This window comes from Lonchura striata, chromosome 25 (genome assembly GCF_046129695.1).
Source record: "Lonchura striata isolate bLonStr1 chromosome 25, bLonStr1.mat, whole genome shotgun sequence".
Classification (NCBI taxonomy): domain Eukaryota; kingdom Metazoa; phylum Chordata; class Aves; order Passeriformes; family Estrildidae; genus Lonchura; species Lonchura striata.
In genome coordinates, this window is record NC_134627.1 from 8,623,820 (window position 1) to 8,639,877 (window position 16,058).

The 16,058-nt window shown below is 62.5% G+C and overlaps 2 protein-coding genes across 4 annotated transcripts; both read right to left on the reverse strand.

The window, feature by feature from the left end:
* Positions 1-2,484: 2,484 nt before the first annotated feature.
* TMEM101 (transmembrane protein 101) lies at positions 2,485-6,119 on the reverse strand. 2 transcript variants are annotated; one of them, XM_077788377.1, is made up of 4 exons: positions 6,056-6,119; positions 4,735-4,915; positions 3,640-3,786; positions 2,485-2,985 (listed from the first exon to the last, which is right to left on the reverse strand). In XM_077788377.1, the coding sequence occupies exons 2-4, from the start codon at positions 4,876-4,878 to the stop codon at positions 2,677-2,679; spliced, it is 600 nt and encodes a 199-aa protein (XP_077644503.1). In that variant the 5' UTR covers positions 4,879-4,915; positions 6,056-6,119; the 3' UTR covers positions 2,485-2,676. The 2 variants fall into 2 exon arrangements, with proteins under 2 accessions (XP_077644503.1, XP_077644502.1); XM_077788376.1 differs by lacking the exon at positions 6,056-6,119 and adding an exon at positions 5,762-5,898.
* An 840-nt stretch (positions 6,120-6,959) lies between these two features.
* LSM12 (LSM12 homolog) lies at positions 6,960-16,010 on the reverse strand. Of its 2 annotated transcripts, none has more exons than XM_077788379.1 (5): positions 15,834-16,010; positions 12,310-12,443; positions 8,543-8,652; positions 7,990-8,104; positions 6,960-7,417 (listed from the first exon to the last, which is right to left on the reverse strand). In XM_077788379.1, exons 1-5 carry the CDS (start codon positions 15,952-15,954, stop codon positions 7,325-7,327), a joined length of 573 nt encoding a protein of 190 aa, XP_077644505.1. In that variant the 5' UTR covers positions 15,955-16,010; the 3' UTR covers positions 6,960-7,324. The 2 variants fall into 2 exon arrangements, with proteins under 2 accessions (XP_077644505.1, XP_077644504.1); XM_077788378.1 differs by having other exon boundaries at positions 7,978-8,104.
* Between the last annotated feature and the right edge of the window lie 48 nt (positions 16,011-16,058).

The following is a 16,058-nucleotide window of genomic DNA, read 5'->3' on the forward strand; positions in this document are numbered from 1 at the left end:
GGACACGGCGGCTCCTGCACCCGCGCGCGTTTTATAGCCCGAGGGGGGCTGCTGGCTCCTCCCTCACGCGTGACAGACCCACGGGCACGCAGGACCCTGCGGCGACACGTGCCAGCAGCTGTCACTGCCCCCCCCAGCCTGGGGCACGGCTGGGACGGAGCGTGGGGGGCACGGGCGGGACACACGGGGACACGCGTGGGGCCACAGGACACGGGCACGGCAATGCCAGGCGGGCACGGGACATGGGCACAGGTGTGACATGTCACCGCGCCACACGGACAGGTGAGACAGGCAGCCAGGGCACGGTGACATGGATGTGACACACAGCCGTGGCACGAGGACACAGGACACGGACACGGATGTGACATGCAGCCGTGGCACAGGGACACAGGATGGGTGACACGGATGCCACACGCAGCCGTGGCACAGGGACACAGGACGGTGACACGGATGCCACACGCAGCCGTGGCACACAAACCTGCCCTGAGACAGCCCCGGGATGTGACAGCGGGACACGGGGACATCAGCCACCCCCAGGGACACAGACATGGCACATGGGACAAGACCCATAGCCCTGGCACAAGCCACCCATGGGCGACAGTGGAGGGGACAGACACACCCGCAGCCACGGCTGCCTCAGTTTCCCCAGACCAGGCACGAAGCCGCCACCGCAGCCCCGTCACCGGCACCGCCATCGGGCGCTGTCACCACCCGCAGGACGGATGAGGTGACCTTTCAGCCCCCCGCGCGGGGACATTGATCCCGTATGGATTTACCATTAAGGAGCAATCACCGGCTCCGGGGGAAACTGAGGCACGGAGGGACGCGGCGGGGACGTGCCACCGGGCAGCGGCCGCCGAAGCCGCCGCGGGGGCGCTGGGCGGCAGAAGGGGCTCCCCAAAACCCCCGGGACGGCCCCACGCGGCTGCAGCCACGGCGCGGAGGGGACACGGCCCGCGGGGACACCGTGGGGAGCCGCCAGCGCGGCCGGAGGCGGCGCGGTCGGGCCGGAGGGGCCGCGGGAGGGAGCCGGTCCCGACCGGAGGGGCCGCGGGCCACTCGTGCCCCGGTTGTCACCCGGGCGAGCGGCGGCGGGGACGCGGCGGGGGCTGTCCCCCGTGGCGTGGCCGCGCCGTGACACCCGCGGGGCCGCGGGCGGGGGGTCCCGGCCGAGCGGCGCCGGGCTCGGGGCAGCGCCGGGAGCGGCGAGCGGCCCCGCACGGCCGCGGGGTGCGGAGCCGGCGGGACCGGGGGGCTGCGGGGACCCCCCCGCGGCGGCGGCGGTGGCACCGCGCTGGCACCGGCGGCCCCGGGCCAGGCCGGGCGGATCCGGGCGCTTCTGCCCCATTGCTCCCAGTGACGGCAAACAGAGATTTTCCAAAGGTCGCGGGATGGCTCCGCCGCGGGGGGGGCGCGGCTGCAGCCCCGGTACAGCGGGGACGGGCGGGGGTCGCTGCCTGCCCCCCTCTGCCGGGGCAATGGGGAGGAGGAGGAGGGTCCGGGGGTGCGGGAGCGGGGCTGGAGCTGCCGGGGGTCCCGGGGGGGCGAGAGCCGCGGGGCCCCCCCGAGCAAACAGGGCTCTGCCGCCTGGCCGCGTTTTATGGCCCCGGTTCCGGCGGAGGCGACATCAGCGCTCCCGGAGGAAGGAGCTTATCGGCCGTGTTTGCTTTTCCGGACACCGGGGAGGACAGGGACACCGGGGGGGACAGGGACACCGGGGGGGACACGGACACCGGGGGGGACAGGGAAACCGGGGGGGACACGGACACCGGGGAGGACAGGGACACCGGGGGGGACAGGGACACCGGGGGGGACACAGACACCGGAGGGGGACACGGGCATGGCGGGGGACGGGACACGGGCACCGGCCCAGCCCAGGGAGGGGACACGGACAGCTCGGGGACAGGACGAGGGCACTGAAGCCTCAGCCCAGGGGGCCGCGGGGGTTGCCAGCCCCTCCCGGGTCCCACCGGGCCCCCCCCGTGCCAGAACCCCCCCAACCCCTCGGCCGAGTCCCCGCAGGGGCTCCCCCTCAGCCCCTCAATGTCACATCCCGCCCCAGAGCCGGCCCCAAAGTGGCTCCCCATGAGGGTCCCCCCAAAAACAGCCCCTCCACCCCAAGCTGCTAAAGGAGCTCTGCCCCCAAGCCCTCCAAAAGTGACTCCCCAAATCAGCTTCCCCAAATTGACTCCCCCAAATCAGCTCCCCTGAATCAGCTCCCCCAAAGCGACTCCCCCAAATCAGATCCCCCAAATCAGCTTCCCCAAATTGACTCCCCCAAATCAGCTCCCCTGAATCAGCTCCCCCAAAGCGACTCCCCTGAAGCACTTTTCCCCCACAGAAGTTCTTCCCCCACCACCAGCTCCCCAAAGCCCCCCTGCCCTGCAGTTCCACAACCCCAAATGCAGTTTGCACCCCAAAAGCTGCAGCCCCTCACCCTGGCGCCCCGAGCCTGGGGTGAGACGTTAAAGATTTCTCACCACATCGGTAAAAATACATTTTTTTGGTGGGGTGGGGGGGGAAGCAGTGACACCCCTCAGCAGGGAGACGGGCCCTGGCCACACAGTGGCCGCCACCCCCCACCAGAATTATCAAATATTTACAAACAGCACCAAAAAAAAACCAAAACAAAAAAACCCCTTCAAGGAATAAATAGCGGCGCTGCCCAAGAACCCCTCAGCCGTCGGTGGCCAGGATGACGGCGGCGCCGAAGATGCCGACGTTGTGGCCGATGAGCTTCATCTGGTTCCAGAACTCGACGTGGCGCAGGGCGTGCCAGTAGGCCAGGTTGCCGTCCACCAGCAGGATGGCGGGCGGCAGCAGCACGGCCAGCACCTGCGCCGCCGCCCGCACGTAGCAGCCCGACAGGAAGGCCAGCGCCAGCAGCCCGTAGAGCAGGAAGAGCAGCTGCAGGGCCACCTCGCCTCCAAGAAGCCGCTCCAGGTAGGCCAGGCGGTCCTCGGGGCTGTGCTGCAGCGAGTAGGCCTGGGGGGGGGACAGCGGGGACGCTCTGGGGACGGCGGCGGTGCAGCCGTGCCCGGGGGGGTGGCACCGGACGGGGTTGTGGTGGCGGTGGTGGCACTGGGAACCACCCCCCCGAGGACAACTGCTGGCCAAGGCTTCTGCCCTGGGGATGGCGCGGCCTCGGTGGCACCACCCCGAAGCTCAGTGGCACTGGAGCCACCACCCTGAGGCTCGGTGACAGCGTGGGCACAGTGGCACTTGTGACAGCAACCTGAACCTGAGGCTCAGTGACAGTATGGCCTTGGTGGCACTGGTGACACTATCCTGAGGCTCGGTCACAGCATGGGCTTGATGACCCTGGTGCCACCACCTGAGGCTCAGTGACAGTGTGGCCTTGGTGGCACTGGTGACACTATTCCTGAGGCTCAGTGACAGTGTGGCCTTGGTGGCACCGGTGACACTATTCCTGAGGCTCAGTGACAGTGTGGCCTTGGTGGCACCAGTGCCACCACCCTGGGGCTCCCAGCAGGGACAATCTGGAGCACTGTGAGCACTGTCCCAAGGTTCCTCCCACAGGCAAACGTGTCCCCAGCCCGCAGCACAGCAGCACAGAGGTGTCCCCAGCTGTCCCCACCGTCCCCAGGTATCCCCACTGTCCCCTGTCCCCGTGGTCACCTGGCAGATGAGGTAGATGCCCAGCAGCACCTGCCCGGTGGCCTGCAGGGAGCGGCTGCGGGGCCGCTGCCGGTAGAGCTCGCCGGCGCCGCTGGCCAGGATCAGGAAGCCGCCGATGACGGCCACGGTGCGCGAGTACATCCGCACCTGCGGGGAACCGGAATCGGGGACGGGCACGGGGACAGGAACGGGCCAAAGGTACACCGTGGCCACAGGGGTGATGGACGGATGATGGATGGATGATGGGTGGATGGATGGATGGATGGATGATGGATGGATGGATGATGGGTGGATGATGGGTGGATGGATGGGTGGATGGATGGGTGGATGGATGATGGATGGATGGATGGATGATGGGTGGATGGATGGATGGATGGGTGGATGGATGGATGGAGGATGGATGATGGATGGATGATGGATGGATGATGGATGATGGATGGATGATGGGTGGATGGATGGATGATGGGTGGATGGATGGATGATGGATGGATGGATGGATGATGGATGGATGATGGATGATGGATGGATGGATAGAGATGGATGGATGATGGATGATGGATGGATGGATGGATGGATGATGGATGGATGGATGGATGATGGATGGATGGATGGATGATGGATGGATGGATGATAGATGGATGATGGATGGATGGATGATGGATGATGGATGGAGGATGGATGGATGATGGATGATAGATGGATGATGGATGGATGGATGGATGATGGATGGATGGATGGATGGATGATGGGTGGATGGATGGATGGATGGGTGGATGGATGGATGATGGATGGATGGATGGATGGATGATGGATGGATGATGGATGGATGGATGATGGGTGGATGGATGGATGGATGGATGATGGATGGATGATGGATGGATGGATGGATGGATGGATGATGGGTGGATGGATGGATGGATGGGTGGATGGATGGATGGAGGATGGATGATGGATGGATGATGGATGGATGATGGATGATGGATGGATGATGGGTGGATGGATGGATGGATGGATGGATGATGGATGGATGGATGGATGGATGGATGATGGATGGATGGATGGATGGATGATGGATGGATGGAGGACAGGTCTGACCTTGAGCCAGTCTCCGTAGTGCGCGTGGCCGCCGACGTGGCTGGCGTAGGTGGCCAGGGCGAGCTGCAGCGCGGCGCCCAGGGCGAACCAGCGCCGCTTGACGCCGAAGGACATGAAGCTGGCGCAGAGCACGGCCGCGCCCATGTCCACGTACAGGTAGGGCACCGGGATGTCCGGCTTCCTGCGGGGGCGGCGCGGCGGCTACGGCACCCCGCGCCCGGCCGGAGCCCCGCGGCCTCCGAAGGGTTAATAGGGACTGCGGGCCTGGCCCTGCCCCACGGAAACCTCTCTGGGCCCCTCTAGACCCCCATGGATCCTCTCTGGGCCCCACAGGCCCCCTCTGCTGCTCTGTCCCCTCCCCCAGACCCCAAATCCTCCTCTGGACCCCAACACTGCCGGGGTCTCCCCTCATCCTCAGGCAGCAGCTCCGAGCCCCACCTCACACTCCACCTGCCCCAGCCCCACCGAGGGTCCCTGCCCTGTCCCCACCGAGGGTCCCGAGCAGCCCCACACTCACCCAGGAGCCCCCCAGCTGCCCCACAGCCCCAGTCCCCCAAAACCACCCCCAACCTCCCCAGCCCCAACCCTCCAGGGCCACCCCCATCCCCCCAGGACCACCCCCAACCCTCCAGGGCCACCCCCAGCCCCCCAGGACAACCCCCAACGCTGCAGGAGCACCCCCAGACTCCCAGGACCACCCTCAACCCCTCAGGACCATCCCCAGCTCCCCAGAAACACCCCCAGCCCCCAAGGACCACCCCCAACCCCCCAAAACCACCCCTAGCCCCCCAAACCCCCCAGCCCCCCACGACCACCCCCAACCCCGCAGGAGCATCCCCAGACCCCAGGACCATCCCCCAGCCCCCCAAACCCCACAGCCCCAGCCCCCCCTGCCCCCCAGGCCCCCCAGCACCGGGCCTCCCCCGCCTCCCGCAGCAGCCGCTGCTGCACCCGCACACTCGGGGCTCGCCGCCCCTCGCAGGCCGCGGCTCTGCCCCGAGCCCCGCCCGCGCTCCCGGTGCCGCACCGGCGCAGGTCGGCGCGCTCGGCGCAGAGCAGCAGCCCGCTGAAGCAGTGCCAGAAGGGGAAGCGGGTGAGCAGGACGCCGCCGCCCGCCGTCAGCAGCCGCAGCGCCCGGCGCCGCCAGCCGCGGCCCGCCGCCATCGCCGCGCCGCCGGAAGTGCCGCGCGGCCACGCCCCCCTCCCGACAGCCACGCCCCTTTAATTGGGGCGCGCTCATTAAGCTCAAACCGCGCCCCGCCGCGCCCACGGCGGCTCCTGCCCCGCATGAACGGCGCCGCTCCGGTACGGCCGCGCTCACCGAGCCGCCCCCGCCCGCCACGGGCCGCCGCTTCTCCCCGAAAGCGCGCACGTCAATCAAAGCGGCCCTCAGGGGAATGCCACGCCCCCTCGCTGAAGCCACGCCCCACAACGGAGCCAAACCCATCTCGTAGGCCACGCCCACCCAGTGACCACGCCCACTCAATGACCGCACCCACTCGTTAACCACGCCCATCCACTGACCACGCCCACCCAATGACGTTTTTAATAACCACGCCCACTCCGCAATAACGCTTTGCATAGCCACACCCACTTCGTGACCACGCCCACTCAATAACGCTTTGAATAACCACGCCCACTCATTGACCACGCCCCCTCCGCGCCCCCATTGAGCCCCCACAGACGCCGGTGATGGTTAAAAAAATTTCGGGTTTTTATTGGTTTTTTTTTTTTTTTTTTTGCTAAACAAGACTAAAAAATTTTTTCCTTTTTTTTTTCCTTTTTTTTTTTTTTTAAGTAGTTTTTTTTGTTTTTAATCTTCAATTTTCCTACGGGCAGGGCTTGAATTGTTCGGAGTTTTGATCTGCTTTTTTTTTAATTAAAAGCAAAAAAAAAAAAACCAAACAAAACAAAACAATGAAAGGAAACAAAACGGGGAGAAGGAGGATCGTGACAAATAAAAATTAAAATTAAAAAAGAAATTAAAATTAAAAAGGGCAAAAAAAAGAGTTAAAAACATAAAGGAAATGGGGGAAAACCCAAATCCAGGTTCTGGCTGCTCCCGAGGGGATGTTGGAGGCTTTTTTTGCCATGACCCTGCTGGATGCAGACAAATATTTAAAGGACATTTTAATATATATTTATATATATATTTAAAGATAAGAAAAATAAGACTAATTCAAGCCTTGCCCTGTGCAAACAAAATTAAAACGAGACCACGCTGGTCGTGAGGGTCCCGGGTCGGCCACCACAGTCAGCTCGTTAGCTTTATTTTCTGGAGGGGTTTTTGGGGAAGAGGGAGGCAGGAATTGGGAGGAAAAAGGGAAAAAAAAGCCAAAAAATAAAATTAACAGAGTCTGACTGGCTGGAAGGAGAAACCATGGCAGAAAAACAAAGTCTGTTAGTCAAGTAATGCATGAGGAGCTTTAAATTATTCTCTTTTCTCGTTTGTTTTAAAGTTCTAAAGTTCGGGATTGGTTGAGATTCCCCAAAGAGAGAGAGAGGGGGGAAAAAAAAAAAAAAAAAGGAAATAAAAGTTGAAGTGCCCCCGGAGACGGGGCCACGGGGTGGGTGGTGGCCCCAGGTGGCCTCAGGATGACAGGGACGTGTCCTTCTGTGTCTGCTGTGCTTGTGAACGCTGCAGGACCTTCTGGCTCTCCACGTCCCGAAAGTGTTTCTCCACCTGCGGGCAGGGGGCACGGGGGGTCAGGGGAGGGACCCCAGAGGGGCTGGGGGGCCTCAGGAGGGGCTGGGGGAGCCCCAGGAGGGGCTGGGAGATCCTTAGGAGGGGCTGGAGACCCATGAGGAGGGGCTGCAGACCCTCAAGGAGGGGCTGGGGGATCTCCAGGAGGGGCTGGGGGAGCCCCAGGAGGGGCTAGGGGATCCTTAGGAGGGGCTGAGGCGTCTCCAAGAAGGGCTGGGGGATCCCCAGGAAGGGCTGGGGGATCCTTAGGAGGGGCTGGAGACCCCTGAGGAGGGGCTGGAGACCCCCGGGAGGGGCTGCAGACCCCGAGGAGGGGCTGCAGACCCCCGGGAGGGGCTGGGGACCCCCGAGGAGGGTCTGGGGACCCCTGAGAAGTGGCTAGAGACCCCGAGGAGGGGCTGGAGACCCTGAGGAGGGGCTGGAGACCCCCAAGGAGTGGCTGCAGACCCCGAGGAGGGGCTGGGGACCCCCGGGAGGGCTCCTGGCTGTCCCCAGGACGCAGTGCCCCCCTGCCCAGCCCGTGCCCAGCCCGCACTCACTATTTTGCGTACGTGGCTCAGGGCGCTGCCCTCTTTGCCTTTGCAGTTCTCCACCTGGTACGGGGGGGCGATGACCACCTCCTCCATCACCACGATGTTCTTCTCCTGCCATTTACAGTCCTTAATGCTGCGGGGAGCCAGGGGGGACAGCGTCAGGGACCGTCCCCGAGGGGCACGCAGCCCCCCGGGCCACCGGGGCAGGGCAGGGGGTGGGATGGGGCAGGAAGGGCAGGGAGACCCCCACCCACTGAGGATCCCACCCAGGACACACCCGAGCCTGCCAAGGCAAACCCAGGGCACCAGGAATGGCAGTGGGAACCCAAAAAAGGAGAGTGGGGACCCCAAAAAGGAGCGTGGAGACCCTGAGGTGGGAACTGGGACCCCAGAAAGGAGCGTGGGGACCTCAAAAAGGCTGTGGGACCCCAAAAAGGAGTGTGGGGACCCTGAAGTGAGCACTGGGGACCCCAAGGCAGGCACTGGGGACCCCAAAAAGGAGCGTGGGGACCCCAAGGTGGGCACTGGGGACCCCGAGGTGGGCACTGGGGACCCCGAGGCGGGCACTTACGTCTTATGGATGGTCTGGAAGAGCTGCTGCCCCTCCAGAGAGACACCAGCACTAATTGCATACGCCTGGCTCATCTTCTCCTCCTTCTCCGTCCGTGCTTTGTTGGCAAGCTGGGGAAGCACAGGGACAGGGAATTGGGCTGGCAGCAGTGAGGGGACACACGGGGACCCCCGGACACGGCTCTGCCCCCTGTGATTCCAGCCTCAATTCCCCTTTGGAAGCACCCTCACGGCTGCTGGGGCCTCACAGAGATTTGGGGGTGGTGGTGCCATCACACCCCCCTGCCCCTTCCCCTCTTCTGGAAAAATTCTGGCATTTCACTACTCAGTTCACTGGGGATGGGGATGGGGAAGGGGAAGAGGAGCCTGGAGCACCCAACACGCTGGGAGTAGACTCTCCACGCAGGAGTAGGAGCAACTTTAGCCTGCAGCAGTTGGTTTGTTCCCAAAAAACAACCAGAATTGGTTATCTGGGAGCCGCATCCGTGTGTGGGGAGGTGTGATTACACACAGGGTGCTGGAATAGAGCTGGAAAACCCCGACCCTGGCATCCCCCGTGCTGCATCCCGTGGATGTGGGAGGAGAAGGAAGCAGAGCCTGGAGGCAGCAGCCGTGGACCAGCCGCCTTTTCCTGGCTGGAGCTGCCGCAGTGGAGGAGCCACGGCAGCATCATCATCCCTCCTCTTCCTCCTGCTGGAGCCTCCTCATTGCTGGGAGCGCACCCAGAGCTGGACTGGCTTCCTGCTGCTGGCCGAGGGGGCTCCACCCCTTCCAAAGCCCCTCTGAGGGCAGAACAGCCCCAGCTCCCTGTGAGCGGGGACACTTCAGTGCCCTAAGGGCACCCCGAGTCTGCTCCTGGTGGGAGCAGGCGCTGCAGGAGCACGGGGACGCTCCCTGGGCGCTCCCGGGATGCCCCAGCAGGGCCAGAAGCCTTCCTCACCCTCACACGGCCCCCACCCCATCCCAGGTGGGAATGGCTCCCTCCAAGACCAGACACAGCGTCCCACGGGAGCTGCCCTGCACCTCACACCCTTTCCAGAGGGAAATGCTCCCCTTTCCCCAGGAGGAAATGCACCCCTTTCCCCAGTGGGAAATGCACCCCTTTCCCTTTAGCAAATGTACCCCTTTCCCATTAGGAAATGCACCCCTTTCCCAGCGGGAAATGCACCCTTTTCCCAGCAGGAAATGCACCCCTTTCCCAGCAGGAAATGTACCCCTTTCCCATTAGGAAATGCACCCCTTTCCCATTAGGAAATGTACCCCTTTCCCATTAGGAAATGTACCCCTTTCCCATTAGGAAATGCACCCCTTTCCCATTAGGAAATGCACCCCTTTCCCAGTGGGAAATGCACCCCTTTCCCAGCGGGAAATGCACCCCTTTCCCAGCAGGAAATGCACCCCTTTCCCAGCAGGAAATGTACCCCTTTCCCATTAGGAAATGTACCCCTTTCCCAGTGGGAAATGCACCCCTTTCCCTTTAGCAAATGTACCCCTTTCCCATTAGGAAATGTACCCCTTTCCCATTAGGAAATGCACCCCTTTCCCATTAGGAAATGTACCCCTTTCCCAGGAGGAAACGGTTCAGCTCCAGCCCCTGGATCCCAGCACTCCCAGCAGCTCCCTGCACACACCTCGTCAATGGATGAGTCACTCCCTGCTCCCTCGGGCTGAATGAGGAATTCAGGGACCGTGGGGGCCACCAAGGTTCATGCCAGGGCCACCAGGGCCATGCCAGGGTCCCCCGGGGCCAGGGTGGCTCCTGATCCCACTTGGCTGCCAGCAGGCTGGGGAGATCCAGGGGGTCCCTCCAAAATCCCCCTGGAATGGCCCTGGGTGGCTGTGCCGAGCCGAGGGCCAGCCCCGTGGGTGTCCCCAAAAGTCCCCAACGCTCTGGGTTCCAGTGCCCACAGCTCCTCCTCCCAGTACGACCAGTCCCGGCCAGCAACGTCCCAGCCCAGCCCACCGTGGGGAAGGGGCTGTGGGGCAGCCCCACAGAACAGCCCCCCTGCCACTGGAACTGCCAAGCCCACCGCAGCCTCGTTCCCCACACACCAAACCACGGGGGCACTGGAATTCCTGGGGGGCTCCCAAAGTGAGAGCTGGAATTCCTGGGGGGCTCCCAGAGTGAGCACTGGAATTCCTGGGGGGCTCCCAAAGTGAGCTCTGGAATTCCTGGGGGGCTCCCAGAGTGAGCTCGGAATTCCTGGGGGGCTCCCAAAGTGAGCTCTGAATTCCTGGGGGGCTCCCAGAGTGAGCTCGGAATTCCTGGGGGGCTCCCACAGTGAGCTCTGGAATTCCTGGGGGGCTCCCCACACTGGAATTCCTGGAGGGCTCCCAAAGTGAGCTCTGAATTCTTGAGGGGCTCCCAGAGTGAGCTCTGAATTCCTGGGGGCTCCCAAAGTGAGCTCTGAATTCCTGGGGGGCTCCCAAAGTGAGCACTGGAATTCCTGAGGGGCTCCCAAAGTGAGCACTGGAATTCCTGGGGGCTCCCCACACTGGAATTCCTGAGGGGATCCCCACACTGGAATTCCTGAGGGGCTCCCCACACTGGAATTCCTGGGGGCTCCCCACACTGGAATTCCTGAGGGGCTCCCCACACTGGAATTCCTGGGGGCTCCCCACACTGGAATTCCTGAGGGGCTCCCCACACTGAGGAATCCCTGTGGGTGCCAGCTGAGCACCCTGTCCCCCCCGGACCCATCCCAGCACCGAGGGCTCGGGGTCCCCTTCCTGTCCTTCCACCTCCCTGGGAACCAGCAGTGATCCCGTCCCAGGATGGATGAAAAGCCATTCCTCAGCATTCCGTGAGCTCCCCTTTGTGAGTTCAGCTTTACCCAAAATGCCAAAATCTACACCCAAACCAGCATCATCCAGACCCCAAACACCACCACCAGACTACCAAAACCCAGGCTCCAAACCCCTCAAAATGCAAGCCCCAAAACATCACCTTAGACCCCAAAAACACCAAAATCCAAGTCCCCAAATGCCAAAAATTGAGACATAAAATCTGGGCTCCAAAACCACCCAAAAACCAGACCCCAAATGCCAAATGCCCGGACCCTTAACCCAACCAAATCCAGACCTCCGACTGCCAAAATTCAGATGCCAAACTGGTGAAATCCAGCCCCAGATCACCAAACCCCAGCCCCAGGAGGGAACGCTGGGAAGCTGCTCCAGTGGCAAATCCTGCTGGATCCCTGCAGGATTTGGGGGGATCCCTGAAGGATTTGGGGGATCCCTGCAGGACTCCTGGGGGGATCCCTGAAGGATTCTGGGGGGGATCCAGAAGGATTTCTGGGGGGATCCCTGCAGGATTTGGGGGATCCCTGCAGGATTCCTGGGGGGATCCCTGAAATATTCGGGGGGGGATCCCTGAAAGATTCTGGGGGGGATCCCTGCAGGATTTGGGGGATCCCTGCAGGATTCCTGGGGGGGATCCCTGCAGGATTTGGAGGGATCCCTGCAGGATTTGGGGGGATCTCTGCAGGAATCCTGGGGGGGATCCCTGCAGGATTCCTGGGGGGGGATCCCTGCAGGATTTGGAGGGATCCCTGCAGGATTTGGAGGGATCCCTGCAGGATTTGGGGGATCCCTGCAGGATTCCTGGGGGGGATCCCTGCTGGATTTCGGGGGGATCCCTGCAGGATTCCTGGGGGGGATCCCTGCAGGATTTGGGGGATCCCTGCAGGATTCCTAGGGGGGATCCCTGCTGGATTTGAGGGATCCCTGCTGGATTTGGGGGCATCCCTGCTGGGGGGGCTCTCTCACCTTGCTGACGTTGAGGGAGGCTAACGGGGGAGGCGTTTCCGTGCGGTCGTTGATTATTTCCACTTCTGACACGTACTGTAGGTTTACGAGCAGGATGTCTGCGTGGTTGGGCTTGCCGCTGGACGAGGGGCATTCTGGAGTGGGGGGTCAAGGAAAACGCACCCAGAGAGGTTTGGGGAGCTGGGGACGGCCCGGAGGAACGGCCCGGAGCACAGAGAGAGGTTTGGGGAGCTGGGAACGGCCCGGAGCACAGCAGGAGCAGGGCGGCTTTGGGGGAGCTCCCTGCTCCCCTGCCCTGCCAGGGACCATCAGTGATCCCACATTTGGTGTCGATCCCAGCCCATCCCAGCTCCAGACTGAGCTCCCTGCCTGCCAGGGACCATCAGTGATCCCACGTTTGGTGCTGATCCCAGCCCATCCCAGCTCCAGACTGAGCTCCCTGCCTGCCAGGGACCATCAGTGATCCCACGTTTGGTGTTGATCCCAGCCCATCCCAGCTCCGGACTGAGCTCCCTGCCTGCCAGGGACCATCAGTGATCCCACATTTGGTGTCGATCCCAGCCCATCCCAGCTCCGGACTGAGCTCCCTGCCTGCCAGGGACCATCAGTGATCCCACGTTTGGTGCTGATCCCAGCCCATCCCAGCTCCAGACTGAGCTCCCCTGCCCTGCTGCACCACCACCACTGAACCAGCTCCCCCAAATTTGCTCTTTTTCCACCAGAACTCTCTCCTTCCCACAGGCAGAAGGTCCCGGGGAGCATTCCCTGCTCTGGGAGGAATTCCCAGCAGAGGGATGCATGAGGTGGGTGGTTGGAGCTGCTGTTGGGAATGAGACAGCACCCCCAAAAAAACACCACCCCTTCCAGAGTGGAGAGAATTCCTGCACAATTCCTCTGCTCCCGGGAGGGTGGAGGGACGGATGGATGGATGGATGGATGGATGGATGGATGATGGATGGATGGATGGATGGATGGATGGATGATGGATGGATGGATGATGGATGGATGGATGGATGATGGATGATGGATGGATGGATGGATAGATGATGGATGGATGGATGGATGATGGATGATGGATGGATGGATGGATGGATGGATAGATGAATGGATGGATGGATGGATGATGGATGATGGATGGATGGATGGATGGATGGATGATGGATGGATGGATAGATGGATGATGGAGGGAGGGAAGGATGATGGAGGGATGGATGATGGATGGATGATGGATGGATGGATGGAGGGAAGGATGATGGAGGGATGGATGATGGATGGACGGATGGATGGATGATGGATGGACGGATGATGGATGATGGATGGATGGATGGATGGATGGATGGATGGATGGATGGATGGATGGAAGATGGATGGAAGATGGATGGAAGATGGATGGATGATGATGGATGATGGATGGATGATGGATGGATGATGGATGGATGATGGATGGATAATGGATGGATGATGGATGGATAATGGATGGATGATGGATGGAAGATGGATGGATGATGGATGGAAGATGGATGGAAGATGGATGGAAGATGGATGGAAGATGGATGGAAGATGGATGGAAGATGGATGGATGATGGATGGATGATGGATGGATGGAGGAAGCACAGCATGGAGAACCTCTTCCATGCCAGCACCATCTCCTGGAAGAGATCCCCATGGAAGGCCCTGCTCCTCTCCCAGCCCCCTGAGCACAAGGTGGAGCCCCCCCAAAATCGCCGCTCAGTGAGCAGGAAGCCAGGGAATTCCATCCAGCTGTGGAAGAAGAGCTGGATTTTGGGAAGGGCCCAGCCCCCCTGGGGCCGACAGGCAGCGCTGAGCAACCTGTGAGACCTGCTGGGACTTTCCTCCAGTGGGACCCGGCAGCTGCCCTGGCTCCAGCCACATCCCAGGCACCCAGGGGCCCTTCTCCTGTCGTGCTTCCCACAGCCCAGGCCACAAAAGCCTCTCCCAGCCCCCCAGTCCCTGCAGAAGCCACCCCTGTGTCCCCAAACCCACCCCTGTGCCCCAAACCCACCCTGGTGCCCCCAAACCCAACCCTGTGCCCCCAAACCCACCCCTGTGTCCCAAACCCAACCCTGTGCCCCCCAACCCACCCCAGTGCCCCCAAACCCACCCCAGTGCCCCCAAACCCACCCCTGTGCCCCCAGCCCACACCTGTGCTCCAAACCCACCCCGGTGCCCCAAACCCAACCCTGTGCCCCCAAACCCACCCCTGTGTCCCCAAACCCAACCCTGTGCCCCCAAACCCACCCCAGTGCCCCCAAACCCACCCCTGTGCCCCCAACCCACACCTGTGCTCCAAACCCACCCCTGTGCCCCAAACCCAACCCTGTGCCCCCAAACCCCAGCACCAGCCCTGAGCTGAGCTTTCCCCCCACCCGGGGCCCCCCAGTGCTTCCCGAAGCCTTTCCCCGTTCCTTGCAGGCTCCAAACAAAACCAGATCCACGTCTATTCCTACTGGGGAGGCCGGGACCCCCCCACTGCCCCCACTCACCCCAATCCAGCGCTCCCAGCCCCCCACAGTGAATGCCACACCCCCACTCACCCCACTACAGGGTTCCTCGCTGCCCCCCCAAAAAAAACCCTCCAGGACGGCACAGTCCGCCCCATCCTCCCCAAAACTGGGTGCTCCTGTGCCCCCCTTCAAGCCAGTACAGGGCTCCCCACTGCTCCCATCCCTTTATAATCCAGGACCCTCATTCACCCCAAAACGGGCTCCAAATCCCCCCATTCCCCCCTAACCCAGGCTCCCCAATCCCCCCAAAACCTCCGTGCCGGGCTCCCCACTCCCCCCTAAGCTCTTTATAATCCAGGACCCCCATTCACCCCAGAATGGGCTCCCAATCCCCCCAAAACAAACCTCTCCGCTCCCCCCAAAACCTCCCTGCCAGGCTCCCAACTCCCCCCAACCCTTTAGAATACAGGATTCCCTAAGCTCTTTATAATCCAGGACCCCCATTCACCCCAAAACGGGCTCCCAATCCCCCCGTTCCTCTCTAACCCAGGCTCCCCAATCCCCCCAAAACCTCCCTGCCGGACTCCCCACTCCCCCAACCCTTTAGAATACGGGATCCCCTAAGCTCTTTATAATCCAGGACCCCCATTCACCCCAAAACGGGCTCCCAATCCCCCCAAAACCTCCGTGCCGGGCTCCCCACTCCCCCCTAAGCTCTTTACAATACAGGGCCCCCACTCACCCCAAAACGGGCTCCCAATCCCCACATTCCCCCCTAACCCAGGCTCCCCAATCCCCCCAGAACAAACCTCCCCGCTCCCCCCAAAACCTCCCTGCCGGGCTCCCCACTCCCCCCACCCCTCGGGGGTCTCCCCGCTGCCCCTCAAACCCCTCCCTGTCGCCGCCCACCTCCATCCCCTCGCAGCCCTTCCCCTCCTTCGCCCCCTTTCCCCTCCCTCCCTCACGCCCCCCCCCCCCCCCATCGGGCGGGCCGCAGAGGCCCGAGCGGGCCGCGCCGGGGCCGGGAGCAGCGGCGGCGAGGCGCGGGCGGGTGGATACTGAGCGCCAGCATCTTGCTGGGGTAGTCGAAGGCGACGACCTCGCCCTGGAGGCGCTGCTCCTGGCAGGTGCGGCAGGACACCTGGCTGCCCACGCTGAAGTACTCGCCCGGCGCCGCCATCTTGTCCGCCCGCAGCGCCCGCGGCTCCGCTCGCCTCGGCCAGGCGCGGCGGGGGCGGGGCCAGGCGCCAGCGAGGGCGGGGATTGGCGCTCCGCCCCGCCGAT

Excerpts from the sequence above, each read along its gene's own strand:
- LSM12 (XM_077788378.1), bottom strand. The coding sequence starts at position 15,954 with ATGGCGGCGCCGGGCGAGTACTTCAGCGTGGGCAGCCAGGTGTCCTGC. Across the intron at positions 8,653-12,309 it reads CCTCCCTCAACGTCAGCAAG|CTTGCCAACAAAGCACGGAC; the intron begins GTGAGAGAGCCC and ends GTGCTTCCCCAG. Across the intron at positions 7,418-7,977 it reads TGAGCCACGTACGCAAAATA|GTGGAGAAACACTTTCGGGA; the intron begins GTGAGTGCGGGC and ends CCCTGCCCGCAG.
- TMEM101 (XM_077788376.1), bottom strand. The coding sequence starts at position 5,898 with ATGGCGGCGGGCCGCGGCTGGCGGCGCCGGGCGCTGCGGCTGCTGACG. Across the intron at positions 4,916-5,761 it reads GAGCGCGCCGACCTGCGCCG|GAAGCCGGACATCCCGGTGC; the intron begins GTGCGGCACCGG and ends CCGCCCCCGCAG. Across the intron at positions 3,787-4,734 it reads ACTACGGAGACTGGCTCAAG|GTGCGGATGTACTCGCGCAC; the intron begins GTCAGACCTGTC and ends GGTTCCCCGCAG.